At 41.7% G+C, this 24,072-nt stretch overlaps 5 protein-coding genes and 1 long non-coding RNA gene across 9 annotated transcripts; 4 read left to right on the top strand and 2 right to left on the bottom strand.

The window, feature by feature from the left end:
- The first annotated feature begins 704 nt into the window (after positions 1 to 704).
- On the top strand, positions 705 to 3,626 carry eef1b2 (eukaryotic translation elongation factor 1 beta 2). Its single transcript, XM_061300686.1, has 7 exons — positions 705 to 865; positions 2,000 to 2,122; positions 2,192 to 2,324; positions 2,409 to 2,475; positions 2,682 to 2,807; positions 2,995 to 3,062; positions 3,508 to 3,626. The coding sequence occupies exons 1-7, from the start codon at positions 786 to 788 to the stop codon at positions 3,592 to 3,594; spliced, it is 684 nt and encodes a 227-aa protein (XP_061156670.1). The 5' UTR covers positions 705 to 785; the 3' UTR covers positions 3,595 to 3,626.
- Positions 2,007 to 4,597, bottom strand: LOC133168983 (uncharacterized). The gene is made up of 2 exons (XR_009718342.1): positions 4,506 to 4,597; positions 2,007 to 2,913 (listed from the first exon to the last, which is right to left on the bottom strand). It is a non-coding gene; the product is annotated as an uncharacterized LOC133168983 (long non-coding RNA).
- zdbf2 (zinc finger, DBF-type containing 2) lies at positions 3,920 to 9,038 on the top strand. Its single transcript, XM_061300648.1, has 8 exons — positions 3,920 to 4,033; positions 4,923 to 5,019; positions 5,611 to 5,768; positions 6,003 to 6,516; positions 6,729 to 6,851; positions 7,094 to 7,404; positions 7,685 to 7,811; positions 8,169 to 9,038. Exons 2-8 carry the CDS (start codon positions 4,924 to 4,926, stop codon positions 8,967 to 8,969), a joined length of 2,130 nt encoding a protein of 709 aa, XP_061156632.1. The 5' UTR covers positions 3,920 to 4,033; position 4,923; the 3' UTR covers positions 8,970 to 9,038.
- Positions 9,039 to 9,197: 159 nt separating this feature from the next.
- Positions 9,198 to 12,949, bottom strand: dytn (dystrotelin). Its single transcript, XM_061300661.1, has 14 exons — positions 12,931 to 12,949; positions 12,706 to 12,792; positions 12,385 to 12,589; positions 12,129 to 12,214; positions 11,983 to 12,062; positions 11,846 to 11,917; positions 11,506 to 11,669; positions 11,322 to 11,433; positions 11,080 to 11,213; positions 10,870 to 11,011; positions 10,393 to 10,445; positions 10,217 to 10,310; positions 9,689 to 10,148; positions 9,198 to 9,292 (listed from the first exon to the last, which is right to left on the bottom strand). The coding sequence occupies exons 1-14, from the start codon at positions 12,947 to 12,949 to the stop codon at positions 9,198 to 9,200; spliced, it is 1,803 nt and encodes a 600-aa protein (XP_061156645.1).
- LOC133168969 (CD59 glycoprotein-like) lies at positions 9,886 to 16,172 on the top strand. Of its 3 annotated transcripts, XM_061300737.1 has the most exons (9): positions 9,886 to 11,014; positions 11,132 to 11,463; positions 11,536 to 11,593; positions 11,881 to 12,085; positions 13,114 to 13,187; positions 14,030 to 14,108; positions 14,345 to 14,446; positions 15,046 to 15,119; positions 15,193 to 16,172. In XM_061300737.1, exons 6-9 carry the CDS (start codon positions 14,054 to 14,056, stop codon positions 15,313 to 15,315), a joined length of 354 nt encoding a protein of 117 aa, XP_061156721.1. In that variant the 5' UTR covers positions 9,886 to 11,014; positions 11,132 to 11,463; positions 11,536 to 11,593; positions 11,881 to 12,085; positions 13,114 to 13,187; positions 14,030 to 14,053; the 3' UTR covers positions 15,316 to 16,172. The 3 variants fall into 3 exon arrangements, with proteins under 3 accessions (XP_061156721.1, XP_061156728.1, XP_061156711.1); XM_061300744.1 differs by lacking the exons at positions 9,886 to 11,014; positions 11,132 to 11,463; positions 11,536 to 11,593 and having other exon boundaries at positions 11,662 to 12,085; XM_061300727.1 differs by lacking the exons at positions 9,886 to 11,014; positions 11,132 to 11,463; positions 11,536 to 11,593; positions 11,881 to 12,085; positions 13,114 to 13,187 and adding an exon at positions 13,203 to 13,881.
- A 529-nt stretch (positions 16,173 to 16,701) lies between these two features.
- On the top strand, positions 16,702 to 23,853 carry mlpha (melanophilin a). 2 transcript variants are annotated; one of them, XM_061272873.1, is made up of 16 exons: positions 16,702 to 16,853; positions 17,258 to 17,382; positions 18,167 to 18,388; positions 18,454 to 18,566; positions 18,741 to 18,785; positions 19,103 to 19,161; positions 19,241 to 19,330; positions 19,539 to 19,641; positions 19,726 to 19,916; positions 20,167 to 20,247; positions 20,385 to 20,606; positions 21,526 to 21,696; positions 22,085 to 22,246; positions 22,341 to 22,397; positions 22,469 to 22,514; positions 22,831 to 23,853. In XM_061272873.1, the coding sequence occupies exons 2-16, from the start codon at positions 17,273 to 17,275 to the stop codon at positions 22,872 to 22,874; spliced, it is 1,716 nt and encodes a 571-aa protein (XP_061128857.1). In that variant the 5' UTR covers positions 16,702 to 16,853; positions 17,258 to 17,272; the 3' UTR covers positions 22,875 to 23,853. The 2 variants fall into 2 exon arrangements, with proteins under 2 accessions (XP_061128857.1, XP_061128859.1); XM_061272875.1 differs by lacking the exon at positions 21,526 to 21,696.
- Positions 23,854 to 24,072: the final 219 nt, after the last annotated feature.

The raw sequence follows: 24,072 nt of genomic DNA, 5'->3' as shown, positions 1-24,072 counted from the left end.
GGCTGGGAATAAATCTAACTGTACCTCCATTCCACAAAGGCGAACAAAAGTACAAAAAAAATTACATCCTATACATGTCTAGCAAAATAACAAAAGAAAGCGGCGAGCATTAACGAAAACAGATTCAGAGAAGCAAGATAGCTACACGTATGTACACTGAAGGTATGATTTGGGGGCCTCTGCATATTTCCTTTTTTATCCAGATGAGACGATGTGGAGGATTGTTGGACTTGCTTCAAGGAATGGTGCCTCGAGTGCAACCTTTACCCCAACTTTAGCATAGGTTACTCAACAGGACACCAGCAGTCACAGTAAGCCGCTGCAGAGTATAGAAGCAAATGTTAAGGGAATACCAATGGAAAAGAGGCAATTAATCACAATTGTGTTTTTTTTTAACAGTATGAGTCAGGTGCAAGGCAACTCCATGCACCGGACCCCCCAGAGAGGCGCAACACAGCCCCAAAGAGGGTAAACTTGACTTGTGTTGGCAAGATTTTTATTTTCACGCCAAGTGCATAGTCTAACTTGGGGCTCTATGATTGTTTTGTTTTGAAACGTCTCTTTAAGAACTTTTCTAACTACAATAAAAGCATGTGCAGCGATTAAAAAGTGCAACTATGTATCCGGAAATTATACGGAGGTAGCCACTGTAGGACACGGGCACGACTGGAGAGGAGCAGGAAGGGGCTGGAGTTGGATGAGGAGGAGCCTGTAAGCGGCTATAAAATGGCGGTTTGTCGTCTCTTAGGTCCTTCTTCCTCACTAAGTGAATACCTCTTGCCATCATGGGTTTCGGTGACCTGAAAGCACCATCTGGACTTAAAGTGCTGAATGATTTCCTAGCGGATCGCAGCTACATAGAAGGGTCAGTTCAGCTGCAGCAGTATACACATTCACATCCAGTTTAAAACGGGCGGATGTCCCAAGAATTCCAACGTGTCCTCGTTACCGGCGGCGCCATTTTGAAAACGCGTGGCTAACGTCTAGCATTTGCAAGCTAAACGATGTGAATAATAACCTAACGGAAGTTCAATGTAGTTAATTGAATGCGGCAAACGTATGGTCAAGACTACTTTGAGGACCGATGCGTTGGGTTTTTGCACGTTGCGCTTTGTTGAATAAATGAGATTCTGCAGCTATGAGCCACATGCTAGTGATGAATGCATAGCGTGTCGCTAAAGTCTGGACACGTAGGCATAACATTTCCCACCGTGATTAACTACTTTCGAGTCTTGACCTAATGTTTTCAATATCTATTATTTGAGAGGGCACAATTCGCTTTACTTGGATACAATAATTTCACATTTTTTATTATTTCAGTGCGCTCACTCGAGTGGAGTCGTTAAATGTGATTTTCATTTAGCATACTTACAATAAAAGTTTATCTATTTATCTATCTGACACCTATTCTCTTCCTCTGTCTATCATTTATCACTTAAAATACTTTGCTCACAGCCCTGCCATCATGACCTGCATTCACAGCAATAGTGTAGTGTTAATCACAAACAAGAAAGATTGTTCCTTAAAAAAATATGTATTACTGTAAGTCACTGTAACGTTTGAACTTTAATATATGAGAAAAGAAAATGTACTTGAGTACCTGTTCAGTTAAATCGCTATTAAAATGTGCACTAGCTAAATGAAAGTAGCACCTATAAATGTTGAAGAAACACTGACTTAATTAAAACGTATTGCAGTGATTCAAATTAAAAGGGAGCCTGCTTACCCCCAGTGTTACTGTTACATTGAGGATCAATAACATCCTCAAAGAAAATCATTGTGGACAAGCGCTATGCTATATTTAATCCCTGGAAAGGGAAAGAATGTATATATTTAATATTTGCTTGCTGTGTTGTCCAGACTTTACGGATGTCTAAGTGCTTCCATACCAATGCTATACTCATTTACATGTTTACTGTAAAGCATAATTTGGAATACTTTGCTTCTTTCCAGGATTTATACAGTCTGGTGACAGGACTAACCTCATCTTTATTTGTAGGCATGTGCCTTCCCAGGCAGATGTTGCTGTTTTTGAGGCAATCTCAGCCCCACCCCCATCGGACCTTTGCCATGCCCTACGTTGGTTCAACCATATCAAGTCCTATCAGAGCCAGAAGAATAGGTGTGTACTGTTGCCGTAGTGACAGACAGAAGCTCTCTGGAACTGGAGCTAAACTGCCTGTTTTGTCAGTCTTCCAGGTGTGAAGAAACCTTTGGGTCAATATGGCCCAGCGGGTGTAGGTGACTCCACTGCAGCAGTCGCTCAAAAGGCAGCTGATGACGATGACGACGATGATGTTGATCTGTTTGGCTCTGACGATGAGGTGAGGACGGAACTACAGGGCTTGTCAGCTTGAAATGGTTGGCGTCAACTTGTTAATGCTAACCTGCCATCTGTCATCTTGTAGGAGGATGCAGAGGCCGCAAGGCTGAAGGAGGAGCGTATCGCAGCGTATGCCGCCAAGAAATCAACCAGTAAGTGACAACTTTTTTTTTTCTCCGTTTTAATACCGCTGGTGTCAATCTTAGGTTTGGACTCTTCATGATGATTGTCAAACCATCTTTCGGCTGACGTGTGATGTACGCTATACATACCTGACAGTGTCCAAGGCATGGCCTAGTATAATTAGCTGGTAAGTTGTTTCCATGGTGGTAATTGACACTGCCCTCCCTCCATTCAGAACCTGCCCTCATTGCCAAATCCTCGATTCTTTTGGATGTCAAACCATGGGATGACGAGACTGACATGGCCAAGTTGGAGGAGTGCGTCCGCAGCATTCAGATGGATGGACTCGTCTGGGGACAATGTAAGCGAGTGGCGGTAGAAGTGTCTCTGGATTTCAGGCCGTGTACCACTTAATGATGATTCTTTCACCATCTTTCGGCTGAAGATTGTGATGCCGCTCAAATGATCTGAAACAATTGGTGGAGTTCAGTTAGCCTCTAAATGTCGACGTGAATCCATCGTGTTAATTTGTTGCTTTTCTCCGACAGCAAAACTATTACCAGTGGGATATGGCATCAGAAAGTTGCAGATCAACTGTGTGGTCGAGGATGATAAGGTGAGTAATGGGCTGTCATGACACTGAAGTAAATAAATGTTTCCTTCCTAATGTTCCAGAAAAGTTTTTCTCAAACTTGTTACACAAAGTATTTGTTAAAAATACAGTCCAAGTACCAATGCAGTAAATATTAAAATTCAGTAGTGACTGGACCCAAAAAACATTTGGCAAAGTTTCAACATTAGCACTCTCATTTATATAGGAATGGTGAGCTCTTTGAATTATATTTCAATCAAAATGCATTGCACAATATTGGAAAAAACTCTAAATATTTTTAAAACTTCTACAAGTTTAAATACAACCAATTCAGATCAATTGAGTAGATTCAATCGGTTTGCTGCTGTTGTGCATGCCTACCTATAATAGATTTGTATCAAATCTTTTTCAAATCTTTTCTGGTCTCTCACTTCTAGTTTTTTTCCCCCCCTCCCCTCCGTTGCTTCAGGTGGGCACTGACATTCTGGAGGAGCAAATCACAGCATTTGAGGATTTTGTCCAGTCGATGGACGTTGCTGCTTTTAACAAAATCTGAAAAAATAATAAAAAATAAAGCACTTGAATATAGTTGGTTAATGATGTAATTTTTTGTGTAATAAGTTTGTAGCACTTGACCAAGCTGCTTCAATGTTTTGGGCTATAAATTATATTGAAATGGGTGTTGATGGCATTTTATCCTTAAAATAAATCATATTCAGATGAAAAAAATGTATTTTCACGATAAAAGACAAAATCAATTTACAATTTAGTTTTCCCGTCTTAAAAAACGCGAGGTTTTTCGTTTTCTGGGCGCTGCTCTGATTCTTATGAAGTTTGAAATTAAGCGAAGTGTACTTCTCCATTTGGCCTTTTGGTGGCGTCAGACACGAGCGCAATCGAGTGGCAAGCTGCCGAAGAAGGAAACAGCGGAAACTGACACGCAAGCCAAAAGCGCGCGTTGGAAGATGATTTCGTACTGTCCGAAAGTAAAACAGGTAAATAAAATGCTCTTTTAGATATCTATTAAGAACTAAGCCATTTTAAATGACTTAGTTACATTACAGCACGACTGTGATGAAGAACCGATTTAAAAGGCGTAACGCATGAAACCATGTCACGTGATTATTTCAGGCTAACGCGGGTCCGAAGCCAGTAAGTTGCCACAGACCCAACTCCGGGAGCGATACTTAATTGATGTACCTCACTTAATGTCGAGCCCTGGGCAACCTACACAGCTGTGCAACTGTCCTCGTGTAGAACAAGGCATCGACAACTTTTTTTTTCCGTCCAGAGACCCCCTACTTATAAACGGCCATTATATGGGGGCCAGCCCTCAAAATCCAAGTTTCGCTCAATCCCACCTACCATGCGCGCGCACCTGACTATCAGAATGATGCTTTCAAACTCAATCGTTATGACGTAATCTTTCTCTGTGGCAAAGTTGAAGAATTGTGGTCGTAAACAAACCTTTTCATGTCATATGACAAGCGCAGTTACACAAATCTTTTGGCGCACTCCGATTTTATGGCTCATAGACCCCCCTTCTCTTCCTTTACTTCCGGATCCAAGAGACACTGTTTAGTGTAAATCACACCTCCCATAAAACAAAACACTTTACAAGACCCTATATGTTTTCTTTAAAATATAAAAGTATACAGAATTGAGAATCCAGCAACATCCAAGAATAATTTGAATGAAAAATAACTGTTCAAATTGATTTATTCAGGTTTTATTTTTTTTTAACAATAAGGCCAAATCTTCAGATTTGACAACAGTCAGCAGTCAACTCTTTGCCACAGTGGAATTATTTTACAAAGTAAAGAAAATAATAATAGATGGTGACAAATAATGACAAATTACATTGAATGTATATGTGTATCACAGGATGTGGGCGGAGTCTCAGCCAGGGCCATCCAGATGCACACCACGTGGACCAGGATACTGCACTTACTGCAGAGTCTTCTACAATGACCTAAATCAGGTGACATGTGATCTTGTTCATTTGACATGTGTTGCGGTGGGCAATTTGAAGACTGCGGTTTTAGTAGGGGGAAAAAAAGATTATTTTGTTTGTGTAACTTGATCACAAGTCACACATACTTCTGGGTGGTGACACTTTCAATGTAACTTCTAGTAAACAACAAATCTTTTGTCATTTGTCCATGACAGCATGATTGAGAAAACAAGTTAGAAGGCTTAAATGCTGATTGCAAGACTTCTCTACTCCCCGTAGTCTTATTGTGTAAATTATCAGTTGAAAGTGAGCTCCTCCGAGAGATACATCTATTTTAATTCCAACAGACAGACTCATCGGAAATTCTGATTTTGTTAATGTGATCATTCAAGTACTACAGTAACTAACTTTTATGTTACTCAGAATTTGATTGCACTAATGTTCTAATTTGACGGCGAAAATGGATAGCGGGTCGTTGCTAGCAAGTTATGTTTTCTTAAAATTTCTAGAGCTATCCAAACATATTCTACATACCCATAAGAATTAGTGTCCTGTTTAGTTTGCATCTTAAATCTATTGGGACCATTATGACTATAAGATTTTGTTGATTGTTCTCAGCACTTGGCCAGTCTCAAACACCTGGATCAGGTTCAAGCGTCCTCCATTGGCTCCTCCAGTTGTTCCTTTGCTGACAGCAGCCAAGCCAAGGGCACTCTGCTGGAGCGATTCCTACAGGATGTCCTGTTGCACCACCCCCACTGCTACAATGACCCCAGGTTCCCAAATTGTCATTGTTGAAGTGAAATGTAAAACATTCTTTACACAATGTCAGTTGGCCATTAATGGGCAAAGATAAAATAATCCAGTATGCTTCCAAAAACGGCAAAGCCTAAAATGTCAAATGTCTGAATCATACCCAAAACAAAATCAGAATAAGGAATTGCTGACAAAGCATATTCTGCCTTTAGCAATGTTTGATGATGGATTGTGCTGTATGTTTGTGTCCCTAGACCGTCTCACGCAGACCTCCCTTCCATCCCCACTCCTCTTTTGCCCCGGGAGGAACTTGATGAAGTCTGTTGTTCTGGCGATGACGACTTATCATTGGGGACACGAGATCGCCTGCCTAGCTCTAACAACGTATCAACTAATCAAGATGATGATCTCGGCCCTTGTAGTCAATTCGAGAAGAGACTATCGGAGGGAGCAGGTCGGGAGAAGCCTTCTACACAAGCAAAAGAGCAAGAGGAGGCAAGAACCATCTACTCGAGGCATACAAGGGTGCCGAAACATCAGGCCCCTCTGCCCGTGCACAGGAAAGCACACAGGAAGACTGACAGGAGGAAAAGCAGCAAGTCTCTGACTTCTGCGCTTTCACCCAAGGGCCCACATCCAGGTACATCTCCCCCAGGTCTCTCTGTGTCACAGCCTTGGCACAGCTGGCAGAAGGAGCGTTGGGCCGCTTTGAAAGAGGAGGTCTTCTCAGTGCCACGCGGTGACCTTGTGGACCAAACTATTGAGGAGGTTGGTTCCAATTGTAAAGGATGGAAAAAAAAAGATCTTTAGAAAATCTCCAAGAAATTACCATGTGAAATTTGTAAGTTCATTCTAGTCATTATGTGTGTATGTTTTCTAATTAATCCACATTACCATCGGCCTAAGAAAATTCCTCTTTTCCTCTCCGCCCCCCAAATCTCTTATTGATATGAATGCTATGTGTTGGTGTCGGCCTCCAGGTTATCCAAACATGTTGCCATGGCGACAGCTTGACTTCCTTTCCGCTTGAGGAGACAGACAGCTTCCACATCAGTCTGCCGCATTCTTTTGAAACACAGAGTGATTGGGACTCACCTGGACAGGTGAGCGAAGAAGGAAAAGGTTGGGCGAGCCAGCTTTATATAGTCAAGGGTTGTTTCAATAGCTTGTCTATCAATAGTCAGGGCTCTGGAGTGCCTTCCCACTCACGTCAATATTTTGTTAGCTGGCTGAAAATGTGTCTGAGAGGCCAATGTAAGAAACATTTTCTAAAAACGAGGAACTTTTTAAAATTGTGAAACAAAAATACACAATATCTCCTCTAAGGTTAGAAATGTGTTCCCAGGCAGACTCATGTGTCCCGCTGGTCCAGACGCAGGGGAGGGATATCAGCCATCTGACTGATGCTCAGGTGGACTTGACGGACCAGGTGTACTCCACTCAGCTGGAATCCGTCCTCCACACCAAGCCGCGAGCAGTCAAACACAGAGTATGCAGGACTGTGCCAAGAGAAATGCCAAAGCATTTGCCAGAGTCCTTCCAAGGGAAGACATGGTCCCAGATTGAAGAGGAAGATGAGAAGAAGGTTGATGAGCTGGTACGACAGTTCCGACAAGGTCGTTTTGTCTGCTACTTTGACAGTGAATCCCCTGCCAGGTAACAGAACGTTTTAGTCACACTTCTGAAAATACACTACATAAAACTTCTCCGTTTAAATGCTTTCATTTACTGTGTATAACTTGGCTAAGAACTTCAGCTTCTTATATTGAACAACATGCACGTTGGGTTTATTGAAGACTTTAAATTGTTTGTCTGGGTAAGTTTGAATTATAGTCTCTGTGAACAGATGGATCTTTTTGACTTAGCATATTACGAGTTATTGTTGTAAACTTACATATGTTTGGTTTGCTCATTTTGCTGACGTTCTACTTACAAGGAGCAAGAGCAAAAACGTGAACGCACCTGAGCAGACAAAGTCAGACATGGGCCTCTTTCCTTTAATGGACCATCATGAAGAAGAAGTCCCAAGGAGGCGGGACTTCAGGATGGCATCCAGGTGTCAGGTGAGCATGACAGAAACATCTACTAATAGGTAGAGGTGGCAAATATACTCACACTTTTTAATTGATAGGGTTACAAATAAGCTTTAATTAGCTTCTGTGGGGTGTTTCTTCTGACCATACGGTAAACTTCAGGCTGCCTTCACAGTGATGAATGTGCCAGTGTAATATTTGACATCTAAATAAAGTGAAAGAATTAGTTTTGATAATGTACTTCCTTTGTTTTTACAACGCGTGATATGGAGTGCTATGTTCCGGTTTATTCCTGGTCATTTCCAGTTCCTGAAAAATTTCAACCCTACTTCCCGCCACAGCAAATAGTTTTTCTTCGGAAATATTATTATTTTTTTTTTTCCCCAGGTGGTCAAAGTGAGTCACGCCACTCAGACCGTCCGCTTGGTCGTCCCAACTGTCTGTCAAATAGCCCCGGAGGCCACGCCCACGAGAGTCCATCCAGGCGATCGGGCCGGAGCGGAAAAGACTCCCGAGGTCCGATGGTCTCGCCTGCCGCCTTCGTACTCGCCCGTCATCACACCGCTGCAGTCGAGCACGTCTCTGGTTTACCTTCTCTGCTCCCCTACTTTTCCCACCACCACCTACACACCCACCGCAAGCCCCACGTCCAAACGCAGTCGCAAAAGAAAACGCCCACCTGACTTTCACAGACTCAAGGTAAAATATAAACAATTTCCTGTGCGCTATTATGACCACCGCAGCAATCGCATCATCAAGAACCCGCCCAAAGGTTTCAAGGTGGGTAAAAGCTCGACCCCCGCCAACCCCTTGCCGACACATGTACGTCAGCTGTTTCGTAGTCTGAGCCCGGACCTGAACACTGAAAGGCGGTCCGGGCAGGGTGGCTCGGATTCTCCCAGGGTCAAAAGTCAGAAGCTGTCGAGCACTGTTATGACAGACTCGGCACAGAATCGTAAACACGAAACCGCTCCTTCGGTGGATCAAAGTCACTCAGAGGAAGTAAGAGTAGGTGGCAAAGAAAGGCCAAGGCCCCCTAAGAGGAGAGGAAGAGTTCAGACTACACCTCCACCACCCAGGAGGGGTGGACTCCGTCAAAAGGGCCCTGCACCGCAGCCCTCTACAGAACCAAACCTCCGACGAGGGCGGTCTCAGAGGAGGAGGGGCTGTGAAAAGACTCACAAGTAGCACATTTGCTAAGTCAACGCTGAAGGACCATTTTAAAATAAAAAGTGATTATTTTTTTTTGAAAAAAAACGTGTCTTTTTAGCCGCTCATTTACATGACACAACCAACAGAAAAAATATTTTTGAATTGAGATGACATCAGAGAGTATATATCCCGGAGACAGAAATGCCTTTGACACCATTGATGTCGAAGAATGGTTTCCAGTGGCATAAACCTTTTCTTCTCTGTCTAAATGGGGATTTGCCTCAAACTGTCCACCAGGCAGAGTAAAGAGTCTCCAACTTGGTCCGCAGCCTCAATAAGTGCCAAAGCCTTGTTGTCACCTCAGAAAAAAAGGGAAAAAAATACAAGTTGTGACAATACAACACTAAATTATAGTTTTGCAATGGCTATAGGGGGACAAATACTGTATACTGTACTAAAGTCGAGTTTTCACATTGATACTCTTATTTTTGGCAACGTACACTTTGACTCAACTATTATGAGGAAAAATCTTTACTTGTTAAAATTATGATTAGTACCAAACCAAAAGAAACGCAGCACTCTAAACTACCAAAATAATTGATGTACAGACAGTGTTAAGACTATTTCTAGAAGGCAACTCAGAGATAAACCAAAGTTGTCTTCTGCGAAGACATGTATTTTTAATCAGGTATCACCTTAATGTTCTTTATACAAGACTGATCATTTATATGCAAAGAAACAAATATCTGTTTTACCTGATTGTTCATCCTTCCTCCTGCCAGTCCCAAAGACACTTATTAATCGGTCCATCGTTTGCTCCAGCATCTCTTCTGGACTACAAGGTCTACAAGCCTGTTCATCAGCCATACCTTTGTCCACCTCCTTTAGTACATCCTCTTGTTGAATGGATTGACAAAGATGGCTGTTAGCAGCACACTTCTCCTCATATTGGATGTCATGTGACCAATCTTGGTTTATTGTTGTGAGTGAACTTCCCTCACTCTCACTCCCCTCGTCTGTCTTCAACATGAATTCTTCGTTTTTATCTTCATCTACGCAGGTGTCTACGTCAGACGTTGGTGTCATGGTTCCTTTGTCTATGTTTTCCGTGTTCTCCATCTCGTTCTGGTGTTGTGGCACATTATTGGCAGATTGCTGGAGTTCCAGCTTGTTCAGTGTCTGAAGAATGAAAATGTTCATGGGTGAAGGTAAACACTCTTACAGAACCTATACAACAACCATCCAATCGGGAATTTGAGCTATGTCTGTGCTAATGTGTTCACCTGAGTGAGGGTCGTCTCCGCACATCGGTCCTTCAGCATACACTGTTCGGATTGGACAGCGAGATGCCACACCTGCAGCTGCTCTTCCAAAAGCCTCCAACAAAGAACAAATCAAATGTTGATGAATGCCATCTAATTGGCTTTTTAACATTGGAAGGTTTTTATTTTCCACTTACCGTTTGTCTTTGTGCAGGTTCCTGACTTCAGTGAGCAGAGTGGATACTTCCAACTTAGAATGCAAAACAAATGGCCATCAGATATCCATTTTAGAAAACATCCGTGGCATTAATCAGAGCAACAAAAATATCAGTCACTCAATGATCATGTTAATCATTTCTTGAAATCCTACCACATTTGCTTTTGAATCAGCTAACCTGTTGGAATGTAAATTGTGACCAATGTTCCATTTATCTTCGACCCAATTTACATGACATAACATCTGCCTTTCGACGGACACATTGGTAGAGAAGTAGGCTAAAATCAACATTCAAGCCACAGCCTGTTTTCTCCATTGCACTGCCGATCAAATGACAAAGAGCAGTTTGTTTACGAGTAACGACGCCTGACCTATTGCCACTCGAAATAGTTTGTGACGTCACGGTCATTCTCTGTTGTGTAGCCAGACTTTCGGATGGGAGGTCATCAGAGGTCACCTGTTCTGGCAGTGTCTCCTCAGTCTGAAGGGACTTGGATGAAAAGGATTGAAGTTGTACTGTGGAATCATGGGAAACACAGACAACGGAAGAGGTGCTCCCACATTCTTGGAGAGTGGCAGCAGAATGGACAGGTGGCGCACTGGTAAACAAATTTGGATTTGACTGGACTGACATTGGTTAGGTGGATAGTCATAAAACCTGGCTCACGTCTTATGGCTGTCCTTTGCTTCCTCCCTCGTTGGACTCTTTGCGATGTCAGGCCCTCCTTGAGTAGATCGTCGTGGTAACAGGGAGTGACGAGCACGGTGCACGATTGAAGAGAAAGTCTCTCGCCATGTGGGCTGACAGGGAGAAGGTTTGTAGTAGGTTTGTTGCTTCATTCAACCAACTTTGTGCCTCTTTCCAAATTTTCTCTGGACACTTCATGTCCCCTGTCACTTAACTCTTACCGGTGTGCAGAACTCCATCACTGGATGGTGACTCTTATGTTTGCGTGTCTGTTGCTCCGACAAGAAGCAGCTCTGACATATGTGGACTTTCAGACACTTCACACAGCGATGCCTGAATCCACACACACTTTATTTATTAATAGTGAGTAATGAAGGATAGTGAAAAAAAGATGGTTACACTCACCTGAGTCCACTGATGGGAAATATCTTGCAGATATGACAGCGGACGGGGTGAACGACCTTCTGACTTATGAACAGGCGATAGAGAACAGGTAACCATAGCAACAAACGAGGCTCACTCTGCAGCCATGATAAAACGTGTTTCCTGTTTACGGTGGAGGTCAGCACCTGTGAATATTTTGTGTAAATCTCACCATGATGACCAGTGACAACTTCCTGAATCTACATCGTGGTTCATAAGTATAGGGATTTTTTTTTCTTACTAACAAACAAGTGAAGGTGGCTGAAGTGGTGATGACATGTTAATAAAACTCCAAATAGCTGAAGAAATATTTTTCCCTCACCCCGTGAAAACATGACTTCACTGCTTCTTCAACAGCCCCAAACACCCCTTCCTCCTGGATGACCGCGGGAACCTGAACATACGTTACAGGAGTCCGATGACGAGAGCATGATGGGAAATGTAGTTAGTTTGGATTACCTGGTTGACATCCTCCAATAAAGATCGAAGAGATGACCTACTAATGGATCCAGAAGCACTTGCCGCTGTACACACCAGGGCTGAGACACAGTCACTCGTGTTAGTAAGTGCATTTTGTCAAAAATGACAATTATTTTATTTCCCACCTCCATATTTCAGCAGGAGTGTTTTTGCCGATAAACAGATGAGGGCAATACGGAGAGAAACGGCACGTATATGACCCAACTGATTCCTGAAACACACACACAGTCCACACTTAATTGAACAAACACGCACAAACCAAGCGGCAGGCGCACTCTTCAACTTTTTTGCGAGTAGCGTAGTAATGAGTTGTTAAAGAGTGAGACATATTTTCTTTGTGCGGGCCACACACCAGCATTCAATCTGCCAATAAGATTTTACCCATCAAACATCTTGAATATAAGACTGCTCAATTTCTCGGCCGACTCCACGATAGAGTGATCTGCAAATTCCGGTGACACACTTCTGAACATCTTCTTCAGCTGCTGGGTGACTTCATCCATGCATAGGACAGAATCCCGCTGCCGCTTGCCTCTGCCCCCCGGGTCAAGGGCGGCCTCGATGTGGCGGGTCAACACAACATCCACTGGAAGCACGACAAAGAATACAGTTCTCAAATCAGCTAGTAACTTCAAGTCAAAAAGGCGTTAACAACCACCAAACCAAGACGCTTAGTATGAAGTAAAAATGAAACACGCTGACTGTGACAAATGTTCTGTAGACGTTCAAGCTTCATTGCAACTCTGTAGGCTGGGGGGCGGATTTTGTTGAAGTCCTCTAGCCCTGAAACTGGACACAAAGAAAGAAACAAACAAACTTAAAAATAAATGCCCTGTACATTATTTGGCCGAGAATTGGTGTCACAATGTCATAACCCTTTAAGCGATGGCTATTTGAAACAAAACAAAACAAAAGAAAACAACTTACTGAGACTGTTGACATCCATGACAGGTTACAGTCTGAAAATGAGATAAGAATGTAAAACCTGCCGACTTTCTTATACGTATATTCATTTGAGCAGAGACTCATTCACCTGCAGCCTTCCTAGCATTGAGTCGAGCAGAAGCTGTTAAATTTTTAATGACATTTTGGTTTCCTCTGTCATCACAGCTGCTGCTCACCTGTCTGCTTCGGACCAATGGACAGCCAGAACGACTGATGACATCATACGGGTGGAAGAGGAGGTGAGGGGCATCAAAGTCAGGTTTGCAGCTGAAGCAAACAATCTGTGTCACTCAGTAGCATCTTTGTTTGCGTTGGCGCTGCAGACCCTTGTCTCGGCTCACACTGGCCATTTGTGTCTTCTATGCTTTCTTTGTCCCATGGCACCATGACACACTCAAACATTTCTTCTCCTTAGATCAATGAGCTTGTGACGAGGTCAGTGTGGTGCCACTCTGATCCAGACCCCAGCTTCATGTTCTCGAATTCAGTGGCATTTTATTAGTGTGCAGAAAAACTTGTACCAATTGTAGCTGGCGGGCAACTGGTCAATTGAAGCTTCATGGCTGTTATTGGTGGGGATGAAGCCGTTTTCTTTTGCACACCTGACAGTTTGGTGATAGACACATAGAACATAAAGAAAATATTTGAGTTGACTTTCCCTTTAAATGTTTTGGTTTATTCGCAGATCAAACACTGGGACAGATTTTTTTTTTTTTGACATGTCAAATAAAATATATAGCAATTTGAAAGTACGGAAATTTTTAATCATCACCAAAGAATAATTACATTGACCTTTTGTCTTTTTCAACCAATGGGACCCAATCTTAAACAGGCTCCTCCTCAGGGGGTGCGGTCTCACGGCCCAATTTTTCAGCACCTTACACTTTTGGTCAGTTAGTGATTGACTTGGCATCACTCAAGCTCTGCAGTCGGGTGAGAGGACTGATACACACATGCACATACACACACATTAAAATATACAAAGTGGTACATACGCTAGTAAATAAACAGCCGGTGTAATGTTACTCTTACATCGTTTATCGTGAGTACACGGTACAAAGTAGTACATTTATCATTTCAGGATTTGTGCTACGCTGTGGTGAACATGAAGTTCTCGATTAGCATCTTTCTGCTGACCTGCTTCACTCTCATGGGACTTGGTATGTTTCATCCCCCAAGTTTTTCCTCTTCTTATTGTTACATTATGGCCTTATTCATATATTTTCACACTGTACTGGTGACACTTGATTTGTTGTTAAACAATGACAATGAGAGCTTTGTGAGCTTTGAGACAAAAAATAAATTGTTCTAAATATGCTTGTTTTTGTGAACCCTGCAGAAAGAATGTGAACAAAGTGATGTGAAATATGTGCTGATTTTATTTTATTTTTTACAGGCTCAGCAATTCGCTGTTACAGTTGTAAAGACTACACGGCCAGTTGCTCCAAACAACGAGACTGCAGCTATGACGACGCCTGCCTGACGCTCACAGAGAGAGGTGCCGAAATGATTGAATTTTGAAATAATTATTATGGCCCGTTTTCTTCTTGTGCATTAATTAAATCCATCGTTTTACCTCACCACCCCTGTAACTTTGTGCATGTTGGCACTCACATGAAAGGATTTGTAGTCATTCAATTAGTGGCGCATGCAGTATTTATACAGTTTTACAGACTATTTATATCCTAGAAGTGTTTTAAATATTTGCTAAAATGATGACTTTACGATGGTGTTGTTGTCGCCATAGTGATGGTGATAAGCTACAGATAATTCCCACTTATCACAAAATACATTCTTTGTCTCCTTGGTTGGGTTTGCCTTTTTTGTTGGGAAATACCATTGTTTTGACAGGCATGCATCAGAAACATCATACTTGAGGTGTAACACAATACTCAAACTTTGTGGATGTATTTGGTGCAATTGTGCTTTTACAAATTTTACGCACGCAGTTGTAATTTTCATCCTGAAGTCATTTTACCCTCTGGGTATGACGCTTTGTGTCCACCTCACTGCTTTTGCCGCAACCATATTTAATGCCAATGTTGATGAAACTTCCCAAGCATGATGACGGATGTTCAACTGGTTCTTTTGTTCCAGGAGGTATGACCTTCCGCCAGTGCCTGAAATATTCAGACTGCGAGTACAACCGACTGGGACAGATGTTCCCACAGGTAGAAAACCGAGTCCTTCAGTGATGAAGCCACAATCTTCTGGAAATATTCATTCCCATCTTTTGGTTTGAAGGTGTCCAGTTTTACATTCAAGTGCTGCAACTCGGATCTGTGCAACTCCGCCCATTCTGCCACAGCGAGTTCTCTGATTGGTGTGCTGGCATCCGTAGCCGCCACATGGTGGGTGATCCGCTAATGCCACCGATTTGACGACTCATCCCAGCTTACTGTCAAGCTATCAAAGTCGATGTGGAGCTAGCTGATTATTAGTTGGACATGTGTCTTTTTTCAATTTATTTTTCTATCAATACTCACTGACGTTTGTAGAATTTTAATGTGTTTCCAATTTAATTAATGTTGAACAATGAAACAAAGACAAATAGCACTTCAAGACTGGTCTCATGATGATAAGGACATAGAAAAGTAAAATACTAGCAGTTGATGAGTCATGTACATAATTGCAAGGGACCGGTTGTAATGGTAAAACCACATAAATATGTACGAGGGTGTAAATGTACACAAAAATCACGTGAACAAAATACAAAACAAACTGCTAATCTCTTGTGTAAATGGACATATTTGATGACATTTAAAATGAATCCGCAACAGTGCAATAGTTAGTCTTTATTTTGGGAAATGACGCGGGCAACTACAGTAACAGTTTGACCATTCTGAATTCTTATGCTGGCTTATTATGCTCTTTAAATGCCTCTGGAAGTTGCGTTTGCACTGTGCTACTTAAAAAAAAAAACATGTGGTTAGCCATGACGTTGTCCGCTAGCCAGAAGCTGAGCTGCACTGTGTTTGTTTGTGGACTTGGTGTGTGGCAACTCCTCGTCCCTTACCTAACTGTTCAGTGTGGGAATAATCATACAGTCATGTTCCATAACCGCCTATGAAGTTGGTTATGAATTTAAGGCTTGATTTGTGGCAAAATGTGGCAAGCTTTTGCAGGCCTCGAGTTTGACACCTGTGCTTGAATGTTTATGTAATCTTGTGATTTACCTTGTAACTAATATTAACAAAATAAATGTGCACAATGTCAATAATTTATCATTCTACTTGGATTCTACTATTTGAAATAATGTTATTAGAAACATTGTAAATAATATTTAAATATGTATTATTATTATTATTGCAAATGATAACAATTATCTAAAGAGGCATTAGTGTTTTTTCCCCTTCATTTCATCATCATACAACTGGCTACAAGCACATGTCAAGTGTATTTGCGCCACCTAGTGGAACATATTGTGAATTCTTGTGGTGTCGATGCTTTCACTCAGACAAAGAAATGTTGCCGTTCTTGAAATTTCAGGATGAAACTACAGTGCACTATAACATTTACAGGTAATTTAAACTTTGAATTCATGTCCAAATGTTCAATATTTCAGCCCCTTTTTCAGAACTTGCTGTCATGAAAAAAACCCACAATTCACAACAGATATTTTTTTAAATAATGATAATAATAATGATGATGATTATTATCATTGTTATTATTATTTGTTTGTTGAGGTAAGGTATGTTTCAGTTGTTTGGCGTCCACTTGGTCAAGATGAAGAGAGGACCAAGTCAGTACTTTTCTTTATGGACCCTGGATACCTGAACTTCTCAGAGTCCTGGCTTCAACAAAGTAGCCTATTTATTGTGAGCATGATCCTGATGATGTCAGGACATGTGATCAGCCGACCTTCTCAGTTAAACGCTGGGTGATTCAGCAGTAGCTGCACTGAGGTGGGTTTCCTTTTCTCGTCCCTATTTTCTTTATTCAAATGCATTGATTTTAACTTTAAACCAGAAAGCATATCATTGCTTCTTTGACTTTTTGATTTTGTTGGTTAGACTTACTTTTGATTTATTCAGCATTTTAACTTGGAAAGATTTGATATCTTTAACTATTTAATTATACCATTTGGAATGTGCTTCAGAGAACCTTCAATTTATTTAGTATTTTTCGAAATTCTGAGACTGTTTACATTTTTTTCTTGTTGTCACTGACGTAGAATTTCTCTAGCTATCGACATGTCAGGGTTTTACCAAACAATTGTTGGGAGAGTGTTTCCATAACACAATGTTCAAGTGTTAAATAAATAATAATAAAAAAAAGATGACAGTAAACTTGTTTCTTATATCCTCAGAAAACTGACCTCATCATGGAACGTAAACTGGATTTGTCTCGCCTGACGGACGAAGAAGCGAAACATGTCTGGGAGGTGATTCAACGTGACTTTAGCCTGCGGAAAAACGAAGAAGATCGACTAGGGTGGGTTTAATTATTGATTGTGTATATTAACTAAATACTTGTTAGAATATAATGGAAACCATTTGTCCTTGTGGTAGGGTGAAGATGCAACCAATAACCGATTGTATCGCAAGTATATACATGAACGTGTGAGATCTAGTTTAAAAGTGTGACGCAATCAATTCAGTTTTAATGTGACTTGTTGAGGGCTTTGGGACTCAAGTCATGCGACATGTTTTCATGCAAACAATCAAGGAATGTGAGCGTGAAAGCTGCAGTACATCATGACAGTCACACGGAGTGGCCACAAAGACACTCTTGTGTCTCCAGAGCAGTTTTAAAATCCCATCAGACCTGGGGTGCGCGCAAACACAAATGCATTTGAAGGATTTTCCCCTTGTAACTCAATTCTAACATTTTCATCAACGAAATCGGCGGTGGAGCGAAAAATTCTATTTCTGATAAGACTATCTCCAATTTTGCTGTCACAAGCATACTCAATTTTCAGGGACGCAATCAGATAGGAATGAATGGCTCCTAAAAAAAACTGTTGATAAACAACTTTTCGTCTGTTAGCTTGGATGCCCCCATATTTAATACACCCCGATGGAATTCTTTTGGGAGTTGACGTTTGTCAGTTGCATTGCCGGGCAAAGCATTTCAACATTTCTGCCCATTGAATGATTTCTTTGTGTGGGATTGAGAGGCCTGGGGGGCTATGGATGCCCCAACTCTGGCAGCATTCTGTCCGCCCTTTCGTTTGCACGTGACTGCACTGAACTAATAGGCTGCTGTGGTTTCAAAGCAAATTGAAGGACTCCATCGAGAAGGAGGACACCAAGCGTGAGCTGCTGGGCGGGCAGACCAACTTGGCCGACTCGCTGTGTATCCGCTGCCTGCAACCTTTTAAGTTCCTGGTGAACAGCAAACGTCAGTGCCTGGATTGCCACATGTTCGTCTGCAAGTCGTGCAGCCGCTACAACAAGAAGGAGCACGGTTGGGTGTGCGACAACTGTCGCATGACCAGGTGAGCCACGCATTTCTCATACGGCTCAGTTGCACCACACTCAATGGCGCTGTCCACTCCTGCAGGGTTCTGAAGATCGGCACCCTGGGGTGGTACCATGACAATATCCGAAACCGTTTTAAACGCTTCGGCAGTGCCAAGGTGATGAGGTCACTGTACAAGAGACTGAATGGAGACGGTAAGCACTGAAGTGGGTGCAATATGAACAGTGTTCGTTATTTTGAGGATACAGTGGTTCTTTGAGTTGCAAGTTTAATTTGTTCTGTGACCACGCTTTTTGCTTCTATCAAATGAACATTGTCCATACAATTGAAATGATGCTAACAGCTAATTAAGTTCTTCTCTGTGACAGGTGGACGAGATGACGACACTCAGAGCATGCCTGATGTCCGCAGCAGTGAGTCCTTGCACAATGCACTTTATCTCCTTTTGTTAAGTGTGAAATGATCTCATACTTGTGGCATTTTCTCAGTTTTATAACTCTTTCTATCTTTCTGGCTATCTACAGTCAGTGTGGAAAAATAACCATTTAAAAATTGTGTTGTGAAAAATAGGGCACGTAATAGGGCATGAAAGGAAGACATGTTTAATGTTATCCTTGAAAACAAAAATATTTTGTACTGACCAGTTTCTTATTCATTACTCTAAAATATGCGCTCTGATTTTGATCGCTGTTTAGCCTTAACCTAACATGTAAATAATATTGTGTTGCAGACCACTACAACCCTAATGACGATGATCAGGGAGAAATGGAGGCTCAACGATACAAATCGGTAAAAAACAAACAAACAAACAAACAAAACAAAAAAATAGGAAAATAATATTGTTCTTTTTACACAAATTGTCTTTTAGATGCGTAAAAATAAACGCCTGTTGTCAGTTCATCCTTTTGACTTTGATTCCGAGGATTATTTCCCCCGTTCACGGCGCTCATCAGTGCAGGTAAGACACACAAATGTTCAGTAGTGCCAATGACAAGCCACACGCACACTCGAGAGATTTCTGCTGGAAGAGTTTTTTTTTTTTAATAACAAAAAAAATACACAATACTAACTTATCTGCACATTGAAGACAGATCATTTTTGCATATTTTCTCTCACGGCAAACTATAATTTACACAGCAAATGCATGTTTCTATGTTACATCGCAGCAAATTCAGGAGGATCGCGCATACAGGAATGACATAGAATACGACTTGAATCAACAGCGAATGAATCGCAGGAGAAGTTTGGATCGTTTTGCAATGAGAACAGGTGCAAACAAACTCTATCTCCACATTTGCTCAATGTAAGGGTTTTCATTGTGTGACTCATGACGGAGTTTCTACCCTGCTTCAGACGATTATGGTGAGAATCGGATGGTTCGTACTCGATCTTTGTCCAAGATCAGCTCGATGGCTCGTCAGCAGTACATCGACACATCTGATGAGGAGGAGTGTCAGCGCTATCCACCCATGTACCAGCCACCCCACCACCGCCGCCGAAACAGCCGGGCCTCATCTCAGGAGAACCTTGGACAAAACCCTCCAGTAAGACAATCGACACGCTGCTCAGAAATGTGAAAAAGAAATCGAAACCCGAGTAGTACAAGGAAGAGCAATTAGTCGGCCTTCCTTTTAGCAGTTTGCATGTTCTCCCCGTGCTTGCGTGGGTTTCTCGGGGTACTTGGGTTTCTACTTGTGGCTGGATCGAGCGTCCTTGTTTGATATTTAATCTTAAGTACGTAAAGATAGATAGCTGTTTCCCATGATGCAGCTGGTGTTTTTTTGAATTCCGCAGATAAACGAGTTGAGCAAACGCATGTCTGCCATCGAGGGTCTGCTGAATCGTTTGGAGGAAAAGATGTCGCCTGCCGATAAGGTAACACAGGAATTCTGTCTTCAAAGTAGTTCTTCTCGTTAAATTCTCGCCATCAGTCCCATCTTGAAACTTTAACGACTGTTGTCACATGTGCTGGAGTAGCCCAGCAACGCAATTCATGAGCCAATGTTTGTCAGGCGTCTGAGTCATCAGGACAGAACGAGGAAGAGAAGCTGATGAAGAAGTTGAGCGAGTTGGCAGGGAACCTAGGCAACAAGCGCATGTCGTCAGATGACGAGGTGGACAAGAAGGCCTTTTCTGGAGGAAAAAGCATCGCTGGTGGCAAGGCGGCGGCCGCTTTGGATTCGATGAAGAACCTGAGCTCATCCAGCGATGACGTGCCAAGTGAAGCACAGAAGGTAAGATGATTGTGCTCGCTTGAAAATCTGGGCAAAGCGGGAGGAGACAGGAAATGGGAAGCTGGACTTCACGTCAAAAATTGACTCACTCAATTTTGGACATATTTGCTTTGTGTGTGTCTGCTTGTGTCCATTCTGCTTTTGCTTGTCCCCATAACATAATCTAAGTGCATTCATATCTTAACACAGTATTTTCTATAACAATGTCCAATTCCTTCGCATTACCTTCTGGTTTGCTTTGAAACATGGGCTTTGCTTTTCACCTTGTTGTTCATTAAATCAAGAGATGCTTCTCCATGAGCAACAGATTATGCCATACGTATTCTAATTAGCCTTTTGGATACTTGAGTACCAGCCACATCAAGACATTTTCTCCAGAGACTTTATCCAACTGACAATAAGGTACCTTCGTATATACAAATATGTCAGTAAAAACAATTATCTTTATTTTAAAGGCAATAATAAAAAATAAAAATACACAGACAAAAAACATTTGAAAAATTATAGATTTTTTCAAGGCAAAAATACACAAAAAAAACCCTCTCAAAAACTTAAAAAATATATATATTTTCAAATTTCAAGGCAAGAGTACAAAAAAAAAATAAACAAAAAGAAATCCCTGCTTTTGAGCAAAGGCTTTCGTGATTCTGGGGTTCTCATTGAAGAGTCGCTAACTTGGAAGCTCAAACTCTCAATGCTCCACTTGTAAACTTTGGCCATGGGATTTGTCTAATCATAAAGTGGCCACATAAGCTGAGGATCTTTAACTAGACCTGAAGCCGATTTAACAGAAGATGACATTGAGGTGGTTCCAGTTTGCCGCCGGTGTCCTTCTCAGATAAAGCGATGAGGGTTAGAGGTGCGTTCAGGCTGGTTTGATCATGTCCTGCTAACATCTGTCCCTCTACATGACTTTCAGAGATCGACCGCCGCCGCCCTTTGTGACCTCACCACTGAGGCCCTGAGAACCATTAATGCCACAGAAAACGCGATGGTTGAGTTCGGCCTGTCAGAGCCGGTGGACAGAACCCACATGTTAGGGACTGATGCTAAACAAGCCGATGAGGCGTTCAGGCAACTTGAGGAAAATGTAAGCCTCCGGCAAATTGCTCGCCTTCTTGCCTCTACCCCTCCTTCTTAAGCTCTTTCTGTGTGAACGTCAAGCTAAATTTCTTTGTTTTGTCTTCCGCCAATGCAGTCACGTCCTGTACTCCGGCAATGTCCTGTCTTTCCTGGGAAAAACAGAAAAACTCACACTCTCCCAAAAATCCTCCCATGAGTACAAAACCTCAAGTTTAGAAATTGCTTCTGTTATCAGTCACACTCACAATTTGTGACTCTCGGACAAAAATAATTAAGTTTGTGGTGCTGATAACAATTTGTTAGTGTCTTTGGGAAGGATTCTTTTCGTATGTGGCCGTGGCAATTGTCCTTTTCTGCCGGCCTGGGGCACCTCATACATCACGCGTGTGTCACAGGTGTACATTGCCACCGGGCAGTCGTACGAACTGGAAACAAAGCTGCGGCGACTGGAGCAGAGTGCAAAGAATCGCTTTGGCGGCACAACAGATTCCGAGCTTTCCGATCTGGAGGACGTAGTGGCCTTGACAGCTGCCAGGGTGCAGAGTGCTGAAAGTGAGGTAGGCGGGGCCTCATGCATCAACCAATCACAGTGTTTCTTGGATAGTTGTGTCTTAAGACGTAAGAAATTGCAAAAATGACTGTTCTCTGCAGGTATCCGATCTCGAAAGTAAGCTAGCAGCTCTGCGGGCTGTAGGATCGAAGAAGAAGGTAATGAACAATTGTAATCATTGGTTTGATGCACTGTCGTGGAATATAATTATTGTTTGCGTTTATTTTAGGTTTCTGGATCACAGAGGAAGAAGTTTAGCCAAGATCACATTGCCAGTAAGTTATCTTTATTCTTGCAATTTCATGAATGTATCAAGTATATCGCTGCCGCCATGCGGAATTTTCATTCCTCTAAAATCATCACTTTTCCGGATACCTCCAAAACAGCATGTTTGTATTGTCAAAGAGAGCAAGGCATATTTAACACTTTAGATTGGACCCACATGTGTGAACTGGCCAATATAATAAATTGGGGGGGGGGGGGTGTTGATGTGAAATGTGAGATTTCTCAGATTGTGGCGTAGGAGGTTTCGAACTGGCACCAGTGATATATCATTTTAATATAAATTATATATATATTTTCTCTTCACAGAATCTGAAAGAAATGGAGCTGCATGGAAATCCAACATCTCCTGAACCAAAATGTTTCTCCAACTCTATTAGGTCTCAAAGGATTTAAATCTTTGTTTAGGCCTCCTTAAAGTCTTTTCGAGACAATAATTAGAACAAATATGCAATACTTATTCATTGTTTCCAACAGTGAGAATATTTAAAAATTTGGGATGTTCATAATAAAATAGGTTCTAGAATCAAAAACCATTTGAAAATATAGATCATTTCCGACTATAATCTATTTGCTGTTTTTTTTCCAATATTTTTTTTTTCAATATATATTTTTAGAGGGTGTTTTCCACCCCCCACACCACACCACACAAACACGCACGCACACACACACACACACACACACACACACACACACACACGCACACACGCATGCACGCACGCACGCACATGCACACACACAGACCTAAAAAAACATTGCAGTTACGAATTTAACAATTTGCGAGCTGGCCTGGTCTCTGTCCCCAACGGATAGGGTCCATTGTGTTTTGTTCAAGGTTGCCTCCCTTAGAGGGAATTTTTCCTTGCCTCTGTTATGCACTGCTTGCCCCTTGTTTTTCTTATACTATATAGCATATAATGTACAAGGTGTGTGTGTGGCTCTTAACCTGCTCAATGTGTAAAGTGCTTCCAGATAACTTCACTTGTAAATTGGCCTCAAATGTTGATATTAGTATTATAATAGCTTTCTAATAATTATTGTGAAAATACATGAGCATAAGAAATGTCCTGAAGCTCTGTAAAGAAAATGAGCCTGAGCTGACCCTAACGCAACCCCAATGAGGACAAGCACTTTAAACACAAATGGATGGATGATGGATATGACACGATGTCAGTTTTGCTCTCAATCTTAATGAGTCCTCCCAATCATTATTAGTGATTATTGGAAAAGATTTTGAGCAATCCATTCAAATGACATTATGCAGTCTTCTCTCTCTCTTCTGTGCATTTTGGACATGTCATAGACACATTTAGAATAAACAATAGTTACTAACCTGTGCCAAATCTTGTGTCATTTGTCGAACAAATCCCCTGCCCTGATTGTTGGATACATTTTGTGTTTTTATTCATCTGTTTAGTGTGTTTTTTTCCGAGAGGTTATTCACCATTATATTCTTTACCCTTAAAAAGACGTGATGCAATTTGAGAGACTGAAAGTGACTTCGTTTTTCCATATGACATACACACAAACTGTTAAAATTATTTATATTCT

The sequence above is a fragment of the Syngnathus typhle genome, linkage group LG2, assembly GCF_033458585.1.
Source record: "Syngnathus typhle isolate RoL2023-S1 ecotype Sweden linkage group LG2, RoL_Styp_1.0, whole genome shotgun sequence".
Taxonomy (NCBI): Eukaryota; Metazoa; Chordata; class Actinopteri; order Syngnathiformes; family Syngnathidae; genus Syngnathus; species Syngnathus typhle.
The sequence above is the reverse complement of the archived record's forward strand: the minus strand, read 5'-3'. Positions and strand labels throughout refer to the sequence as shown.